This window comes from Capricornis sumatraensis, chromosome 1 (assembly GCF_032405125.1).
Source record: "Capricornis sumatraensis isolate serow.1 chromosome 1, serow.2, whole genome shotgun sequence".
Lineage (NCBI taxonomy): Eukaryota > Metazoa > Chordata > Mammalia > Artiodactyla > Bovidae > Capricornis > Capricornis sumatraensis.
In genome coordinates, this window is record NC_091069.1 from 105,024,518 (window position 1) to 105,041,397 (window position 16,880).

At 51.9% G+C, this 16,880-nt stretch overlaps 2 protein-coding genes across 4 annotated transcripts in view; both read left to right on the forward strand.

The window, feature by feature from the left end:
• The window catches only part of ACOXL (acyl-CoA oxidase like), a 360,670-nt gene extending 354,043 nt beyond the window's left edge, over positions 1 to 6,627 (forward strand). The window contains 1 exon segment of the mRNA XM_068967451.1: positions 6,427 to 6,627. Within this exon segment, the coding sequence (XP_068823552.1) occupies positions 6,427 to 6,627 (201 nt within the window).
• Positions 6,628 to 9,807: 3,180 nt separating this feature from the next.
• BCL2L11 (BCL2 like 11) overlaps positions 9,808 to 16,880 on the forward strand; it is a 45,810-nt gene continuing 38,737 nt past the window's right edge. For 2 of the 3 annotated variants that reach the window (XM_068975799.1, XM_068975800.1), the window contains exons 1-2: positions 9,808 to 9,874; positions 12,489 to 12,883. In XM_068975799.1, the coding sequence (XP_068831900.1) occupies positions 12,502 to 12,883 (382 nt within the window). In that variant the 5' untranslated portion in view covers positions 9,808 to 9,874; positions 12,489 to 12,501. The remainder of the gene's footprint in view (positions 9,875 to 12,488; positions 12,884 to 16,880) is intronic. The other variant, XM_068975801.1, reaches the window with a different exon arrangement.

The window sequence follows — 16,880 nt, forward strand, 5'->3', positions numbered from 1 at the left end:
GGATAGAAGTTTCTTAGAAACCTTTAGAGGCCTTGACGATGGCATTTTGGGGATAAACAGTTGACAAGTTTCTGCTTTCCTGCCTTTTGCACCTTACACTGTGACCTTCACATAATTACCTCACTCCATCCTCTCATCCACATTCTAGAACAGACAGACTCCAGACCTTGGAGATGATCCCCTCCTGGCCATCCTTGTTCTTTTGTTCTTTTTAAATGGTTTTTTTTTTTTTTTAAGATTTCTTGAGGTGGGCCAAAGTTTTTATTGAATTTGTTGCAATATTGCTTCTGTTTTGTATTTAGTTTTTTAGACCATGAGGCCTGTGGGATCTTAGCTTCCCAACCATGGATCGAACCTGCACCTCCTGCATTGGAAGGTGAGGTCTTAACCACTGGACCACATGGGGATGTCCTGGGCCATCCTTGTTTAAAACAGCTCTGGGAGTCAGGAAATCCTACATTCCTGCTGAAGTAAGGTGATAAAGAGGCACCCATCCATCATACCAACTGCTTCTGGTTCGGCCCGAGCAGGCCCCATCCATTTCCCTTGACTGATGGCCCAAGAGAACTTAAGCAGTTACGAGACTTGGGATCGCTGGTTGCAAATACTTTCTTTTTTCCCCATCCCGGACACTTGGCTTGTACTGAGAATTTTTGTTGGAGGTTCTTCGGCTTTCCTGGTGACTCAGTGGTTTAAGAATCCACCTGCCAATGCAGGAGACGCAGGTTTGATCCCTGGATTGCAAAGATACCCTGGGAAATCCCATGGACAGAGGAGCCTGGCGGGCTACAGTCCATGGGGTCGCAAAAGAGTCGAACATGACTTATCGACTAAAACAACAACAACAGCAACCCCTCAGAGAGAAGCTGAAGGAGTGGAGGATGGTTTTAAGGCAGGTTCTGGTGATTTGCCTTCTAAACTACACGAGGGAAGTGGGCTGGATCGTGGCCTGCAGTGAGATCTCCAGCCTGCTGTTCAAATTCTCTCCCACATACCCTACCACTGGGTGCTCACTTAGCTTTATTCTTTCAGGACTGATGTTCTATCTTTCCATTAAACCTGTCAGCTACACCTGTTGTCGTTCAGTCACTAAGTCATGTCTGACTCTTTGGAACCCCAAGGACTGCAGTACAACAGGCTTCCCTGTTCTTCACTATCTCTTGGAGTTTGCTCAAACTCATGTCCATGGAGTTGATGATGCCATCCAACCATCTCATCCTCTGTCATCCCTTCTCCTCCTACCCTCAATCCCAGCATCAGGATCTTTTCAAATGAGTCAGTTCTTCACATCAGGTGGCCAAAGTATAGGAGCTTCAGCTTCAGCATCAGTCCTTCCAATGAATATTCAGGGTTGATTGCCTTTAGGACTGACTGGTTTGTTCTCCTTGCTGTCCAAGGGACTCTCAAGAGTCTTCTCCAACACCACAGTTCAAAAGCACCTTCTTTATGGTCCAACTCTTACATCTGTACACGACTACTGGAAAATCCATAGCTTTGACTATGTGGACCTTTGTCGATAAAGTGATGTCTCTGCTTTTAATACAATGTCTAGGTTTGTCATAGCTTTCTTTCCAAGGAGAAAGCATCTTTTAATTTCATGGCTACAGTCACTGTCCACATTGATTCTGGAGCCCAAGAAAATAAAATCTGTCACTGTTTCCCCTTTTTCCCCTTCTATTTGCCATGAAGTGATGGGGCTGGATGCCATGATCTTAATTTTTTGAATGTTGTTTTAAGTCAGCTTTTTTTCTATATCCTCTTTCACCTTCTTCAGGAGGCTCTTTAGTTCTACACCTGTCAACTACTTTGTATAATTATAAAATTGTCCTCAGATAACTAAAGCAGGAAGGTAGAAGTGAAGCTGAAGATAACCCCAGTGGATGGAAAGTTGAATTAAATTTTTTGTTTCAGTTGCCTATCGCTGTATAATATACATCTCTAAAACTTAGTGTCATGAAGTAAAAGTTGCTTATTCTTTGCAATTCTCTGGGTAGGCAACCTGGGTTCTAGCGTAATTCTTGAGCTAGCCTTTGGTATGATAACTGCAATCCAAGTTTAATAGGACTGAGGGGTCTGAGATGGCCTCACTCACATGTCTAGCTGTGGGTCTGGCTCTTCCCCCACGTGGCCACTCATCCTCTGACAAGCTGGGCTGGGCCTCTGCACAGCAAGGGGTCTCAGGGTCCCAAGGGAGGGAGAGTAGAAGTTGGAAGCCTTCTTGAAACCCAGGCTCTGAAACACACAGCGTCACTTTCTCCACATTCTATTGGTCAAAGCAAGTCACAAGGCAGCCCAGGTTTAAGGGCTCTATTTTCAAGGAGGAAAAGGCTCTATCATGGAGCCCAAGCAAGAAATTAGCTAATTAATGGACATTTCAAGTTGGGATAAGGGACTCCACACAGAGAACAGTCTGAGGTCATCTGGGGCTGGGAACAGAGACGGGGATATGGGAAGAGGCAGGCAAGCCTGCAGAGAGTCTCAGGAATAGCTGGGTGCTACTGTGAGTGCACTGGGCACTTTGAAACTTGGGTGTCTGTTCTATAATTAACACCAACACCATAGAAAATACAGTTTGTTTAGAAGACTATAAAGCTTAGTCACTGCCCAGCCTAGGCCTTCCTGCTCTCCCAGCTGGAATAAAAAAAAAAGCAAGGTGAGTCAGAGAGAGGGAAAAAAACTAATCCACTGCAACCAGGTAGGGGTGGAAAGCAAAAATCAACGTTATAAACCCCACCTCCAATACACATATTCACATATCCACATACTGTCCCTCCATTATGGAGTGCTTCCTCTTTCTTTAAAGTAGATATTTCCAATCCTCCTCACCCAATACTTCAATGCATCTTCCGTTCTTTTTTTTTTTTTTACATTTTGTTGCAGTAGAACTCTTAGTTGCAGCTTATGGGGTCTAGTTGGTCACTGGACCACCAAGGAAGTCCCAGATTTTATGTTCTTATTTTTAGACCAATACTTCCCCTGCTTTTGGCCTGTCCTTTTAAAAAATTTCTGCAAGAATTTATAACTTGTCCATATTCTCTTATATTTAAGGGCACTTCTCCATTGATGTTTTTCCAAAAACTGGTCAACACTCCTTACAAAGAGATGAATGGACTCGAGGTACTCTGTCCAGCACCGTTGGCTCACTGGCAGGACAGAGTGGGGGAAAAGAAGTTATAATATGTATCATTTTATACTTATAGTATAGAAGTATCGGAGAAGGCAATGGCACCCCACTCCAGTGCTCTTGCCTGGAAAATCCCATGGACGGAGAAGCCTGGTGGGCTTCAGTCCATGGGGTCGCTAAGAGTCGGAGACAACTGAGCGACCTCACTTTCACTTTTCACTTTCATGCATTGGAGAAGGAAATGGTAACCCACTCCAGTGTTCTTACCTGGAGAATCCCAGGGACGGGGGGAGCCTGGTGGGCTGCCGTCTATCAGGTCACACAGAGTCAGACACGACTGAAGCGACTTAGCAGCAGCAGCAACAGTAATATGAAAATGCTGTTGTTACTGTTGTTTAGTTGCTGAATTGTGTCTGACACTTTTGTGACCCATGGACTATAGCCTGCCCGCCTCCTCTGTTCATGAGATTTCCCAGACAGGAATACTGGAGTGGGTTGCCATAGCCTTCTCCAGGGTATCTTCCCAAACCAGGGATGGAACCAATGTCTCCTGCATTTGGGGTTGATTCTTTACCACTGAGCCAGCAGGGAAGCGCAAGAAAAATCAATGCTATATTAGCTACCGCTTACGTTATATGAAGAACTGTACTTGTGAAAAGTGTCTAAAACCACACTGCAGCGCCGCGATGTCGGAGCCTGTCTCTGCAGTGTGCACCCCTACTCTAGAGCACAGAATGTCCTCAACACAGCTGGGGACTACAGTGCACGCTTGGTAAGTGGAAGGATGAGCATCATCATTATCATCCCTCCCAGAGGTAGGAGGCTGCCTGGGATCAGAGTCAAACAGGAATGCTGCTTGACCCTTCCATCTGAACACTTGTCATTTGGGGTTTGTGTTGCAGTCTGTGACAAATGGAGAAAGAAAGAAGGAGGGCTATTTTGCGTTCGTGCTCAGGCGCTCAGTCATATCTGCTTCTATGTGACTTCAGTGGACTGTAGCTCGCCAGGCTCCTCTGTCCATGGGATTCTCCAGGCAAGAATACTGGAGTGGGTTGCCATTTCCTCCTCACCGGGATCTTCCCAACCCAGGGATCACACCTTTGTCTCCTGTGTTTCCTGCATTGAGGACCCACTAAGCCATCAGGGAAGAGTCAGTACAGGTTCTTTGAAATACATCAACAAGCTAAATGACACACCCACCAGCACCATGACACTCCTGAGGCCAACCATCAAAGACCAAAAAGTGGGTGGGGGACCAACTCCTAGAAATCCCTACCCCCTTCCCCTGTAATAGCTGGAATAACCCTTCCACTCATTGGCCTATGAAATTACCTAGTCCCTAAAAACTAACCACACCTTACTTCCCATCCTCTAGCCTCCTGAGATGGCCCACACTCGGTGGAGTGCATTTCTCTCTAAATAAATCCACTTTTTGGCTTCCTTAGTGGGGCTAATATAGAGAATCCGCCTGTAATGCAGGAGACACAGGTTTCATCCCTGGGTCTGGAAGATCCCCTGGAGAAGGAAATGGCAACCCCTTCCAGTATTCTTGCTTGGAGAATCCCATGGACAGAGAAGCCTGGTGGGCTACAGTCCATGGGGTCGCAAAGAATTGGACATGACTAAGCGTACACATACCGACACCTATCCAAAAGAGAAAGAAAAGAAATCTGCCTCTTATAATTTCTACCTCTGGATCCTTATTCTGTGATCGGCATCAGACAAACCAAACCCATATTCTCTTCCAAGCAATATTCATTGGAATAATTGATTTTTCCCTGTTGTAGAATATACTACAGAATTGGTTGAGGTTCATAGTGCTAACCGAAAGGAAAATTTGTCTCCAGTAATGGTATTACAATGTGTGGAAGCTTTAGGGACTTGCACACCATCTCATGGTTTTGAACTGTGTGGGCAGACACAGAGTTGACAGATTAGTCAGGGATTTGTCAAGAGTATTAATTACAAACTTTGAAATCTTGGTCAGTGAAAGTTCATCATAGTGTACCTTGTGAATGTGATCAAAGTCTTTTCAGTACTGATTTGATGATGCTTAACCACAGTGTGTAAAGAATGAAGGTTTTCATTAGAAAATACTGATGTAATAGAGCAAGTTTTAAGGGAAGATGGATTGTTAGACTATTAAAACTCATGTTCTTTCCCCACCTACTCCCCATCCCCCCTTGGGGAGCCCACTCTCCCCACTCTCATTGTCTCTGAACACCTGAAGAGGCATTTTGAACTATTGCAAAGAACTGTCATCTTCACAGCATTAGCGTAACTCAGCGATGACCGCCACCATGAGGGCAAAGGTGGGGTTGGTATAAGTGATGTTTTAAAAACCATAAAAATAAACCATAAAAACCTGGGGGCTACCTGTAATTTAGTGAGCGAAAGAAATTTATGGCTGGATGAAAACTTGAAAAATGGAGGAGTAAATTGTGTAGCTAGTAAGTGGGAAAGGAAAGTAGTTCTTCTGCCCTGCCCTTGTCAAGGTTTAGGAAAACAATCTATTATGTTTAAGAGCTTTTTTTTTTTTTTCTGGCACCTAAACCATGGGAAATGAAATAAAAATACACTCAGTGCAGCTCCTTCAAAATCCCTGGCCTGTATTTCCCTTTCTCTTCTGCAGGAAAAGCTTATCTGTGCCTTCCAACTTTTGTCAGGACACAAGGGTGTCAGTGGGGTTCCTTTGTGTTATATTTCCTGCGCAGGTATATTTCCTGCACAGCAGCGGGGGTGGGAGGTGCGCAAAGGTACCAATGCCTGGCCTTGGTCCCCCAGCTCCACTGTGCAGATGTTTCAGGAACTGTGGCCTCTGCCAGCCAGGGGTGGGAGGTGCTGGTCATTGTGGAATAGCGGGAAGTCTCCACTGGTTCACCTTTTTCTGATGCTCTTGCTCTTCAGTTGCCTCTGTGTGCCAGAGGGTGGCACCCCAGTCACTCCAGAGGTAGAGTGGAGGGAAAGGGAAAGAACCGGAGGAGAGATGGAGGAAGGGGAATGGAGGCTGGAAAGGGGGATTCTCTAGGTGTTGGTCTCCGGCCCCCAGCGAATTTGGAGCCCACGCCCACGCCTTCGAGGAATAAGCTTGCTTCTGCCAGACTAAATGTCAACAGCTAGGAATTTCTAAGATGAAGAAGGCTTGTGACGGTGACCAACAGCCTCTACCCTCCTGGGTCCCAGGAAATCGGAAGGGAAACTAGCGTCAGCGACGGCTGGGTGTGCGGGTGCTTGCGGTGGGCGTAAAGCGGCTGGCGGAGTGAGCCAACATCTGACCCGTTCCCCTCCGTTGTCTTTTGCAGTTGCTCCATTTGTGCAACTCAGTGAAGGATGATGCCCTAAGGGTGATCTCTGCCTTTAACATCTCCCACGCCTCCCTCCACGCACCGATCGCTGGAATCGCCAACCCGAAGGCCGCCTGGGTTTTGTACCCAGCACCACAGCATTCCCTAGCCGGGGAAAGAGCGCGGTCTCCGCGGCCCAAGCTGGGAGCCAAGCTGTAAGCGGGTGGGGCGGCCAGGGTGGTGGCCCGCCCCGCAGCTGCCAGAATGCTTCTCAGACGCCTGGAGCTGGGGCCGGAGGCCGGCTGGCACGCGCTGCGCTGCGCTGCGGCCCTCAGGGATTTCGGTCATGGAATGGGGTTCCCGCTGAGGCTGGCCAGGCCACTAGGCTGTTGGGAGGCGGCAGCCCCATTTCCAATCCGGAACGCGCGGCCTTTTATCCTCCCCAAGTAACCCCGACTCGCCGGGCCATGCCCTTTGCCGCCTAGGGCACTACACCGAGTGGGCTTTCCTTTGGGCGCGCTGCAGAGCCGGTTGCCATCCAAGGTCTCCCGCTGCTAGTGGTGATTCAGGTTCCCAGTGATTTGGGAAGACTGTGGTGCTGGAGGAAAAATAAACGTCTAAAAATGAAACGCCCGTAGGCAAAGGTTCAATTCAGCAAGTGACGCTTTCCCAGTCCCCACCGGGGGGGTGGGGGGGGCGCGGGGGGGTGGTGCGGTGCGCCCTGCGAGGAAACACACGAGCCGGGAGAGGGGAGTGTGAACCTGGAGTCTTGCTCTGGGCAAAGCATGAACCCGGGCGTGTCCCTCCAGGCTGGCAGCTTCCGGACCGACCGCCAGACGAAGCTCGGAAACATTTTTACCATATTAAAGTGTAATGTGTTCTTGAGAAGAGCACAGACAGAGAGACAGTTTCGTAATGAAATAAGGCGTCGGGAAGGTTCCCGCAGGTTGCTGAGCACGGGGAGGTGAGCGAGGCGATCCACAGTAGTTAAGTTGGTTTCGGGACTTGGAGAGACACGCCTGTGGTTCCAGCTAGGGCCATAGATGTCGCCCGACTTCACTCTTGCTTTCAGTCTATGCCCTCCGTTTTCCCTCTCCACATCTCGCGGAGGAGGCAGAAGGGGACGCCGCTCTGCTTCTGACCACAGGACAGGGGCCAAGACCTCGCACCTACCCGCCCTCCCCTAGGCTGGGGCTCTGCGGGAGAGGGCGTGAAGCGCCGACGTCAGGCGCTTGGTCGAAGCTCCTCAGCACAGTCTGGGTTGCGCGAACTGCCACCTCCGAGCCGACCGCCTGCTTGTGGCCCAAATAAGAGCATGTAGCCAGCTGCTTTCTCCGACTCCTTTTTTTTTTTTTTTTTTTAAGTGTTCACAGGGTCACCAGAGCAGACGACGCGGGGGCGGCGGAGCTGCACAGAAGCAAAAAACAACCATCGGGGTTTCTTCTGTGTGGTTCTTTTCCGGTCCCTGTCTTCATCGTCCAACCCCACGGAGAGCGCGGAGCACTCGGGCGCGCAGCGGGTTTGGGGCTCCTCTCGGGCACAGAAGGTTGGTCTCTTTTCCCCGAGTGCCGCGATAGGAGGTTAAGGCGCAGAGTTTGCCTGCGGCCGCCACCTGTTAGCCACTGATGGCAGTTCCAAGCTGCGGACACCCGCGAGCGTCCTTTCCCTCCTGCAGCGAAATCCCGGGGTGGAGCCCGGCGCGCGTCCTCCAGCCCCTCGGCCTCCTTCACCTCGCTCAGGACTCGCGGGAGGATGCGCTGAGAAAACAAACCTGGGGCTGTGCTGTTAATGTTCCGCATTTGCTTATAAAACATAAAAACTGACCAAGGTGGCTAGACGGCGGGATCATTCCTCGCTGATTTGCTTCTCTGCACCGAGGCACTCATCTGGGGTTCGGGTTAGGGAGGCCCCTAAATTGAGTCTGTAATCCATCTAGCCTGATCTCTCCCGCGGCGGGATGTTCCATCTCGTAACCGATTTGCCCTCCACTACTCCGGCTGCGGGCGTCTCAAAACTAGGGGAGCCCAGGGAAGGGCGGAGGTGGGGATGCAGAATGCGTATTGGAAGGGCCGTAGGCGTGCGGACCACGGCGTTCACAGACTTTGGTCTTCTGGGGAAGGAGTGGAGTGGGGCTTCGGATTCTAAAGACAAGGGGACGGGGACCCGCAGGGAGGAGGAGGAGGGGTATATTGCGCTCTCCCTGCTGCTCTCTACGAGCCCTCCGAGGCTCTCGGCGCTGCCTTCTCTGACCTTAACACGCCAGGGGACCATTCCTGGACGGTTCTCTGAGAGCCCAACAATTCTCGAGGACCCAACCAAGTGGAGGCACCATCCCATCTCCCATCTGGAGGCCACGACTCTTCCCAGTCCTTTTTTCTTAAAAGGATCTTTAAAGATTTTTTCATTTCCCTATTTCACCTGCTCAGCGTTCACTCCCAGTTTCGCAGCGGGGCTGCGGAAAAACGCATCCGGGGATCGCCCTGGGTCCTTTTCTCATCTCCCCATTACAGGCTTTACCTCTTACCAGGGGAGATTTGGCTTGGTAGAAAAGCTGGATGCAGCTTGGGGTGGCTTTAGAGAGGGCGCCTAAGAGTACCGCGTTAGGCGAGAGAGAGGAAGATGAGCAGTCGGCAGATGGGGGTCCAGCGCAGAGCCCCCTCATCTGGAAGGGAGGAGAACTAAAGAGACACCCCTCTCACCCTTGGACCTGCGCGTTCCCGAGGACCCACCCAGTCTCGGCGCCTGCCCCAGGACAGCTCAGAAGGGAAACTCCCGAGGCAGAGCCAAGGCTCAGGGGCGCCTCTTGAGGCTTTCCGCGGGCGGCAGAGGCCGGGCCTGGCTCAGAGTGTGCCCGGAGCGCCCCCTCTGTTCCACTCGCACGCCTTGGCCACCAGTGAATTGCGGAGGGTGTGGGGAGGAGAGAGTGCACTTTGGGATGGGGGATGGGGGCGCGCAGAGCAGTCCGTAGCCCAAGTCTCCCGGGTAAACACGCCCGGCAGGGGCAGGGCCGGCGGCGCGCGCAGCGGGGAAGTCGGCGGGGACGCCCCCGCCTTTACCTGTCCGAGCCTGCACGCGCGGGCGGCCGCGGCGCCGCGGGGGCGGGGCTTGCCAGCCCGCGCGCCGGGCGGGACTTAGCGGGGGCGGAGCCCACGGTGATTGGGCCCGGACCTGGGGCCGCCAGCCAGAGCTGGGCAGCAGAGCCGCGCAGGTTTCACTTCGCTCCGAGCAGCCGCCAGGTCTCGGTCCTGCAGGAGCGCTCTGTCCCACTTCGCCGTCGCCGCCGCGGTCCTCGGATTCTCACAACCGCCCTGCGCACCCTGCCCTCTGCGGCCAGCACCGTTTCAGGCTGCTTGGGTTAGCCTCGCTCTCGCCGCCGCCGCCGCAGCCGGTGCCACCGCCTCGGTGCCGTTCCCCTGGCCCTCGCCCCCCAATGTCTGACCCTAATTCACGAACTGAGAAACGTAAGGTAAATACTTTCGAGTCCCGGGGAGCAGGCCGGGTACGGATGGAAGATTGCCGCGGGAGCCAGCCCGGCGCCACCTCCAGCCCGCTTCCCGCGCACGTGCGGTTAGAGGCGCGCGTCCTCGTCCCGCGTGTTGTCGGGTGGGAGGCGGTCACCGGTGTGGGTCGAGTTCGTGCCGCAGGCAGGGGAGGGTCGTCCGCACTGAGGCTGCGAGCACTTAACGGCTCGGGCGGGGATGCGGCGCACCGGGATGGTGAAGCCTCTCCCGGTCGACTGGGGGAGGCAGCGCGTGCGCCCCGCGCTGACTGGGGAGCTGGGGGCAGCCGCGCCGGACCAGGCTGACCGCCCGCCCGTGAAGTCTCGCCCGCCCGCCAGGTCCGACGGGTCCTGAGCAGCGGCCGCGAGATACCAGCCGGTTTCGCGTCTCGGCTTTTTTTGGGGACGCAGGCTCGTTGTGAAGGATTTATGGAACAGCGACGGTGATTAAACTGACGGGACTCGGCTTTTCTTTTTACTCATTCAGGCCGAAGTTTGGGGCTGCTGCTGCGTTCGTCCTCTCTCTGGGACGTTTTGGGGGTCCTGCCCCGTCTGCGGGCGCTCTGCGGACGATGCCAGACGCAAGATCCACAGACAGCCAGAGACAAGAGGGCCTCCCCCGACCGCCGGGGCACGCGGTGGACAAGCCGCTGGCTGTAGGACCGGCCCGGTCCCGTGGGGCCCGATCCTCTTAGCGATTCGGGTGTGCTCACTCGCCGCTCGATCCACTCGCAGTCCTGGCTGGCTGGCTGGCTGTACCGTGCCCTCGGGGGCCTGTTACTCGGGGTTGGCGCAGGTAGTGGAATGCCCACTGGACCCCGGCGATGGGGGTGTGGATATATTTCTTGTCGGTGGTCGCGGATGTGCGCGTCGGTGGCCATTTGGTGCGTGTCCCGTGGCGCATGGGGAGAAAGAAGGAGGAAGTCGGAGGAGGATGGGGGCTTCGGCTGGGGAGAGGGTGGCCTTTAGGGTGCCCACCCCAGCGGGCCTGCACTGGGGTCGGCGGCCGGGGCTGGAGTCTGGGGTCGGCTCTGCGGGTCCTGTTGTCTTCAGGTGACCGGCTCTTGAGGGCGGCTGGAGCTGCAGAGGCGGGCGCGGCGCCAGGACTGACGGAGGGGAGGGGCAGGTTTGGCTGGGCAGCCCGGTCCCAGAGGCCCCGGAAACCTCCGCCGCCGCTCCCGCCGCAGTCAGGGCCCGAGCCGCGTTCGGCGGCGAGTTTGTCAACAATCGCCTCGCCTTCGGCGGCCTGTTGGCAGGCGCCGCCCCCGCCGCCGCCACCGATTGGCTGCGGCTCCGAGCGACCGCGCGAGGGCCAATTGGGAGCGCGGGCACCCGGCGCCGGCGGCGCGGGGAGGTCGGCGGTGCCGGCGGCGGCGGGCGCAGTGCGCGAGGGGAGGAGCGGGAGGAGGCGGAGGATGTTCCCGGCTGCTGCGGCCGGGGCAGCGCGGGCCACAGGCGAGGCGCGCGGAGCCCTCGGCTGCCCGGCGGAGCGCGGCGGCGGCGGGCGGACGGCGATTTGCAGGCTCTGCGCTGCCCGGGGAGCTCAGAGCGCGAGTCTTGGGCTTTGTTTCCCGCGCCGCCTTCGTGTGGACTGTCGGGGGTTTCAGGTCGGCGAAGGGCGCGGGCTGGGCGCCGCGGGGCCCGGGCTCGGACGCAAGTCGGAAGGGAAGGGGCGGACGTGAATTTCGGCCTAATTGCCTTAGGAAGGGAGGGTTTCGGTGGTGCGGGAGCCGCGCGCCCTGATGCCGCTCAGCGTGCGGAGTTACTTGTGGATTTGGCTGGGGTCGCCAGGAGCCGGCTTGGGGGACCTTCCTCCCATTCGGAGGTGTGCACCCAACAGCGCGGGTGTGCCTCGGAGAAGTTCTGTCGGGTTCGGTGTGGCGCGCTGCCCGCGCCCCCGCCCGCCCCTCACCGCGGGAGGAGGGGCGCGCGGACCAGGAGCGGGAGGGACTGCGGGCGGGCGGAGAGCCGGGGCCGAGCCGAGCCGCGCTGAGTTACAAACTCTATTGTGACGCACTTACTACGACTGACGGCCCTTGCCAAACCTTCCCCAGACTTGCTGTCCTCAGCACTTTCGGCAGAACAATGGGGCCGGAGTGGGGAACGCGGCCAGCCGCCTGCAATCGCTGCATCTGCGCCCGCTCCTGGGCTCCAGTGTTGTATCTGATCCGGGGAAACCAGAGCCCGCGGGGAGGTTCTGACTTATTCTAGTGGGCCCTGGGCAGAGAACACTTGTCAATAGATCTCAGACAAGCAGCCTCTTCTAAAACGTGTGTGTGTGTTACAGCACCGGTTCCAGGAGTAATTGACATTGTTGCTGTTTTGTTTGGTGGCTGGAAGTTTAGTCCCTCTCCCCACTTCACCCCCCACCCCCAAAATGATACCTTTATTTTTAAGGTTATTTCTATTATTTTGGAAGGTCTTACGGAGAACTACTCTATTAGTAATGACTTTAACAATGTTAAAGTATTGGGTGTTAATTCTAAGAATTTGTCATGAAGAGGTGAAAGTTTGCCCAGTTAGGTATTCGTTGTAATTGTTACTTTGCTTAAGATAACCCTAGTTTTAATTTTCCTTGCAGAAAAAAAGACCAAATGGCAAAGCAACCTTCCGATGTAAGTTCTGAGTGTGACAGAGACGGTGGACAATTGCAGCCTGCCGAGAGGCCTCCTCAGCTCAGACCAGGGGCCCCCACCTCTTTACAGACAGAGCGGCAAGGTAATCCTGAAGGAGAAGGGGACCGCTGCCCCCAAGGCAGCCCGCAAGGCCCGCTGGCCCCACCGGCCAGCCCCGGCCCTTTCGCTACCAGATCCCCGCTCTTCATCTTCGTGAGAAGATCCTCCTTGCTGTCTCGGTCCTCCAGCGGGTATTTCTCTTTTGACACAGACAGGAGCCCGGCACCCATGAGTTGTGACAAATCCACACAGACCCCAAGCCCTCCTTGCCAGGCCTTCAACCATTATCTCAGTGCAATGGGTAAGCAATACCGGGGAGGTGACTGTGCATGCGTGGGTGCATTTAGAGCAGCCCCCTGCTTAGACTCCTTTTACTGATTTGTTTCATGTTCTGTTGGGAATGGAGCACATGTCAAGTAAAACATCCAACCAACATTTTAAAAAGCATGTTGCTAAGTTTTGTGGCAGCAGTGAGTTGATGTCCATGCATCAGCCTGTTGGGGAGTATGTATCGTGTATCATACCCCACGGTGCCTTTGTAAAGTGTCTTAGCGGCTGCATGCTTAAGACGCACCTCAAGATGTACTCATTAATGACATTCCATTTGAAAGGGACTCCACAATCAGTTACGGCAGATAGCGTGAGAACCTAACCCAAACTGTGGAGAAAGAGATGAGAAGCTCATCATTTTAAAAAATGATATTTTTATAAAGATGAACTAGTTCATATCTGCCTTCCCATCATAGAACCATGAAAACAGTTTGTTTTCTACTTAGATTTCTCTTTAGACTTCTTTTGTTTTCTAGGGGTTAGGGGTTTGGACGTAGTACTAACAAGATTAGATTGTGGAAGTTTATCTCAGGGGTTAAAGGCAGTCTAGAGTCTGAAGGAGGAGTGGCAAGCATGATGCCCAGAAAAGTCAGGCAGTCCCTTTGGTGAGGGCCCTGACAGAGGGAAGGAGAGTGTGCCAGCTAGAAGAGCATTTGCCCTTGTCCATTTGGGTGCCCCCAGGTGTAGCTGTGTGGCTGCGTGGTCTCTAGCTGGAGGTTTTCCTATGTGAAGGGGCTTCCCTGGTGGCTCAGATGGTCAAGAATCTGAAGGCAGTGCAGGAGACCCAGGTTTGATACCTGGGTGAGGAAGATCCCCTGGAGGTTTTCCTCCAGGCCAGATGGTCTGAGAATGCAGAGCTTGATGTCTGTAATCTGCTTATTAAACTATGTAACTCATTTAGAACTTTGAAAGCACAGTACAAGCCACATAAAAACATCTGTGGCCTTGATTTGACCAGTTGAGCTTCCAGCATGTGATTTTGAGTATCTGCAGTTCTAGCCACCCTAATCAGCGGGTACATGGGTTGGTTCAAATCACTGTTCTTCAGTAGTGGAAAAGGTTTAATAATCAGCGGGTACATGGGTTGGTTCAAATCATTGCTCTTCAGTAGTAGAAAAGGTTCTTATCTTGATTAGGATTCACCAGAATCTCACTTACCATTTATCCAGATTAGCTCTTCTGTGTTGAGATATAAGTAAGTTGGCAGCAATAAGGATTAAGAAATCCAGCATAGGTTCTGTTTAAAACATAGGTGACACCATGTCAAAAGCTAATTAAAATGAAATCATCAGGGTAGACATGTGACTGCTGGACCGCAATGACAAATCTTAGTTTTGCAAATACCACAGAGCTCTGTCTATAAAATCTTCAGTAGGATGAGCCGTGCAGGTCTGTCCCCACGTTGCAAAATTAGAAAGAACCTCAGAAGTTGGGCACACCTGGGAAGTGACAAGACACATGACACAAACACCAGCAGCTGTATGTGTTTGCTGCTTACCTCCTGCTGAATGCTGAGTGGCTTTATTAGGACCCCTTCCTTAGGGAAAGGAACTGGAAGTTTTACTATTATTCTAGTTATTGCTATTCCCGAGTTCATTTCAGCCTTAGAAGGTCTTGGTGTTCGCATATGTTTTTCTGCCCTTGAAAATGCTCTTGACTGTAGGAGCATTTATAGGTACATAATGAGTTACTAAATGAGTTAATGTGGTTTTACAGTGTACATGTTTAAGTGAAAATGTGAAAAGTGTTAGTCGCTCAGTGATGTCTGACTCTTGCTGACCCCATGGACTGTAACCCTGCCAGGCTCCTCTGTCCGTTGAGTTCTCCAGACAAGAATATTGGAGTGAGAGCCTTTCCCTTCTCTAGGGGATCTTCCCGACCCAGGATAGTACCCAGGTTTCCTGCATTGTAGGCAGATCCTTTACCATCCAAGCCACCAGGGAAGCTTGTGGATGTTTAAAAACACCATGCCTTTTTTTTTTGAAGGATCCTTCTGAAGCTATTATAGTTTCCCCCTGCAGACCTTTGAACCAGTTTCTGCAGGTAGCTTAGTGCATGGAAATAGTTTCTCATTGCCTGGAATATTCCTCCTTCAACCAGGAATAGTGGGTGTGGTAGTTTTGTGTTTTTGTTTAAGTAGGGATGGGCATGAGTGCTTTTTCTGGTGATGTTTAGCAAGCTAATTATAAGGTAAGCACTGTTACTTGAGATAACAGATGTACAGCTTTAGCAAGATCACAATCTAAATTATTAAGCGAAGTTACGGTTTTGACCTGTGAAATATAAAATAATGGATCCTGAGGTGTGATTTTACAGTATTAACTGCATTCGCACAGGTTGGTGTGATAACTTAGAGGTTAATGCACGGGATTAAATGATAAGTTTGGAGGGGTTTGTCTGAGGATAATGCATCAAGTTTTCAGTATTAAGTTCTTGGGAGATTTATTGGGATTGGAGTGAGTTACTGATGGGGGGAGGGGATTAAGATGTGAGTGTGTTAAAGAATAAAACTTGCATCTTTCGTAGTCCATAACTTTTTTTCCTGGCTATTCTTAAAATACTTCAGTGCCTGGGGACCACTTCAGTGTGATGATTTGATCAACTTGTTCTCTGCATGGCCACGAGTAGCACTCCTTGCTCAGCCATACCCATTAAGATGTTCAATGAAGCTTCTGATAATTTGTCGCAAAGTACATTTTTCACAAAGGGGTCATTATGACTGCTTTCAACCAGCGGCAGCACAAATGGGAGGTTAGAAAGAGGTCCTTCCTTAGGGCTTCCTTTGGCCACAGAACAGCTTTCTGCTGAGTGACGGGGTGGAGAGCGTGTATGTTGTGATTTTGTCCTGAGAATGTAAAGCCTTGTCTAGGATATACAACAGATGTTTGAGCTATAAATGTCTTTCCATTGTCTTCTTCGTCCTCAATTTTTCTGAAGGTATCTTCAAAAAATATTTGTAAGAGAGACAGTTTTTTCATTTTTACCAGATTTTTATTCTCTTTACCCCCTGGGAGGATTGACCTTGGCAAATGCTATCTGAAATTAGTGAGCTGTGTATTCTCATCAGAATCACCAGCAGAGGTGTTGATTGGCAGGGTGCCTTTTCTGGAGAGTGTGCCATGGATGTGTTTGATTCAGATGTGCACTAAATTCTGTATAAGTTCATATGCTTTGAAGATGAAGTCTAAGTTGCAGATCAAAGCTCAGAAAGGCTGAGTATAGGTGAATGCTGGTTATTAACAGCTCCCATACTTTCTGTGGTAAATGTTATACTTGTTCCTGGCGCATTAGAATCCATTGGTGGGAGTTAATTGAGTTGTTCTTCAAGTCCATCCCTCAGCATCTTGTGCCTGCGATCCTTATAGCTGGTAACAGGCCCCTCTTTTAAACTATGAGCTCTCAGAGTGGGGACATGACATCCCGAAGGTCCTGATGAGACCTGGAGAGGAGGAGGAGGTGCTTAGAGGATATTTAGAGTCATTCAAGCTTTGCCTTTCCAGAGAGCTGACCAGGGACAAATAAGGTTTCCCAAAAAGTCTTTGCAGGAAGATGACCTTGCCCACGCCTGTCAAAAAATAGGTTTTGTTATTTAGGTCCAGCTCTCAGGTGTGTCGTGCAGGAGTGATGGGTATGGGTGGCGGGAGCACAGGCCCAGCGGGGAAGCCGCCCGGGAGCATCGAGCTCTTGCCTTGGGACTAGTGCAGCCGAGAGGTCACTCAGTGTCCGCGAGCGCTGCGGTTTGTAGGTTTAGTGTCAAAGAAAGAAAGTAAAATGCCTCAGTCTTTCTTGTATGAATTGTAAGCTGAGATATCTTGAATATAGTGGGTTAAATTATATATTTTTTTATCATAATAAACACAAAACGTACCGTCTTCACTGTTCCTGAGAATACTCTGTAGTCATGTTGAGCGTCTTCACATTGCTGTGTAGCCAGTTCTTAGAGCTTTCTCGTCATACACAACTGAAAT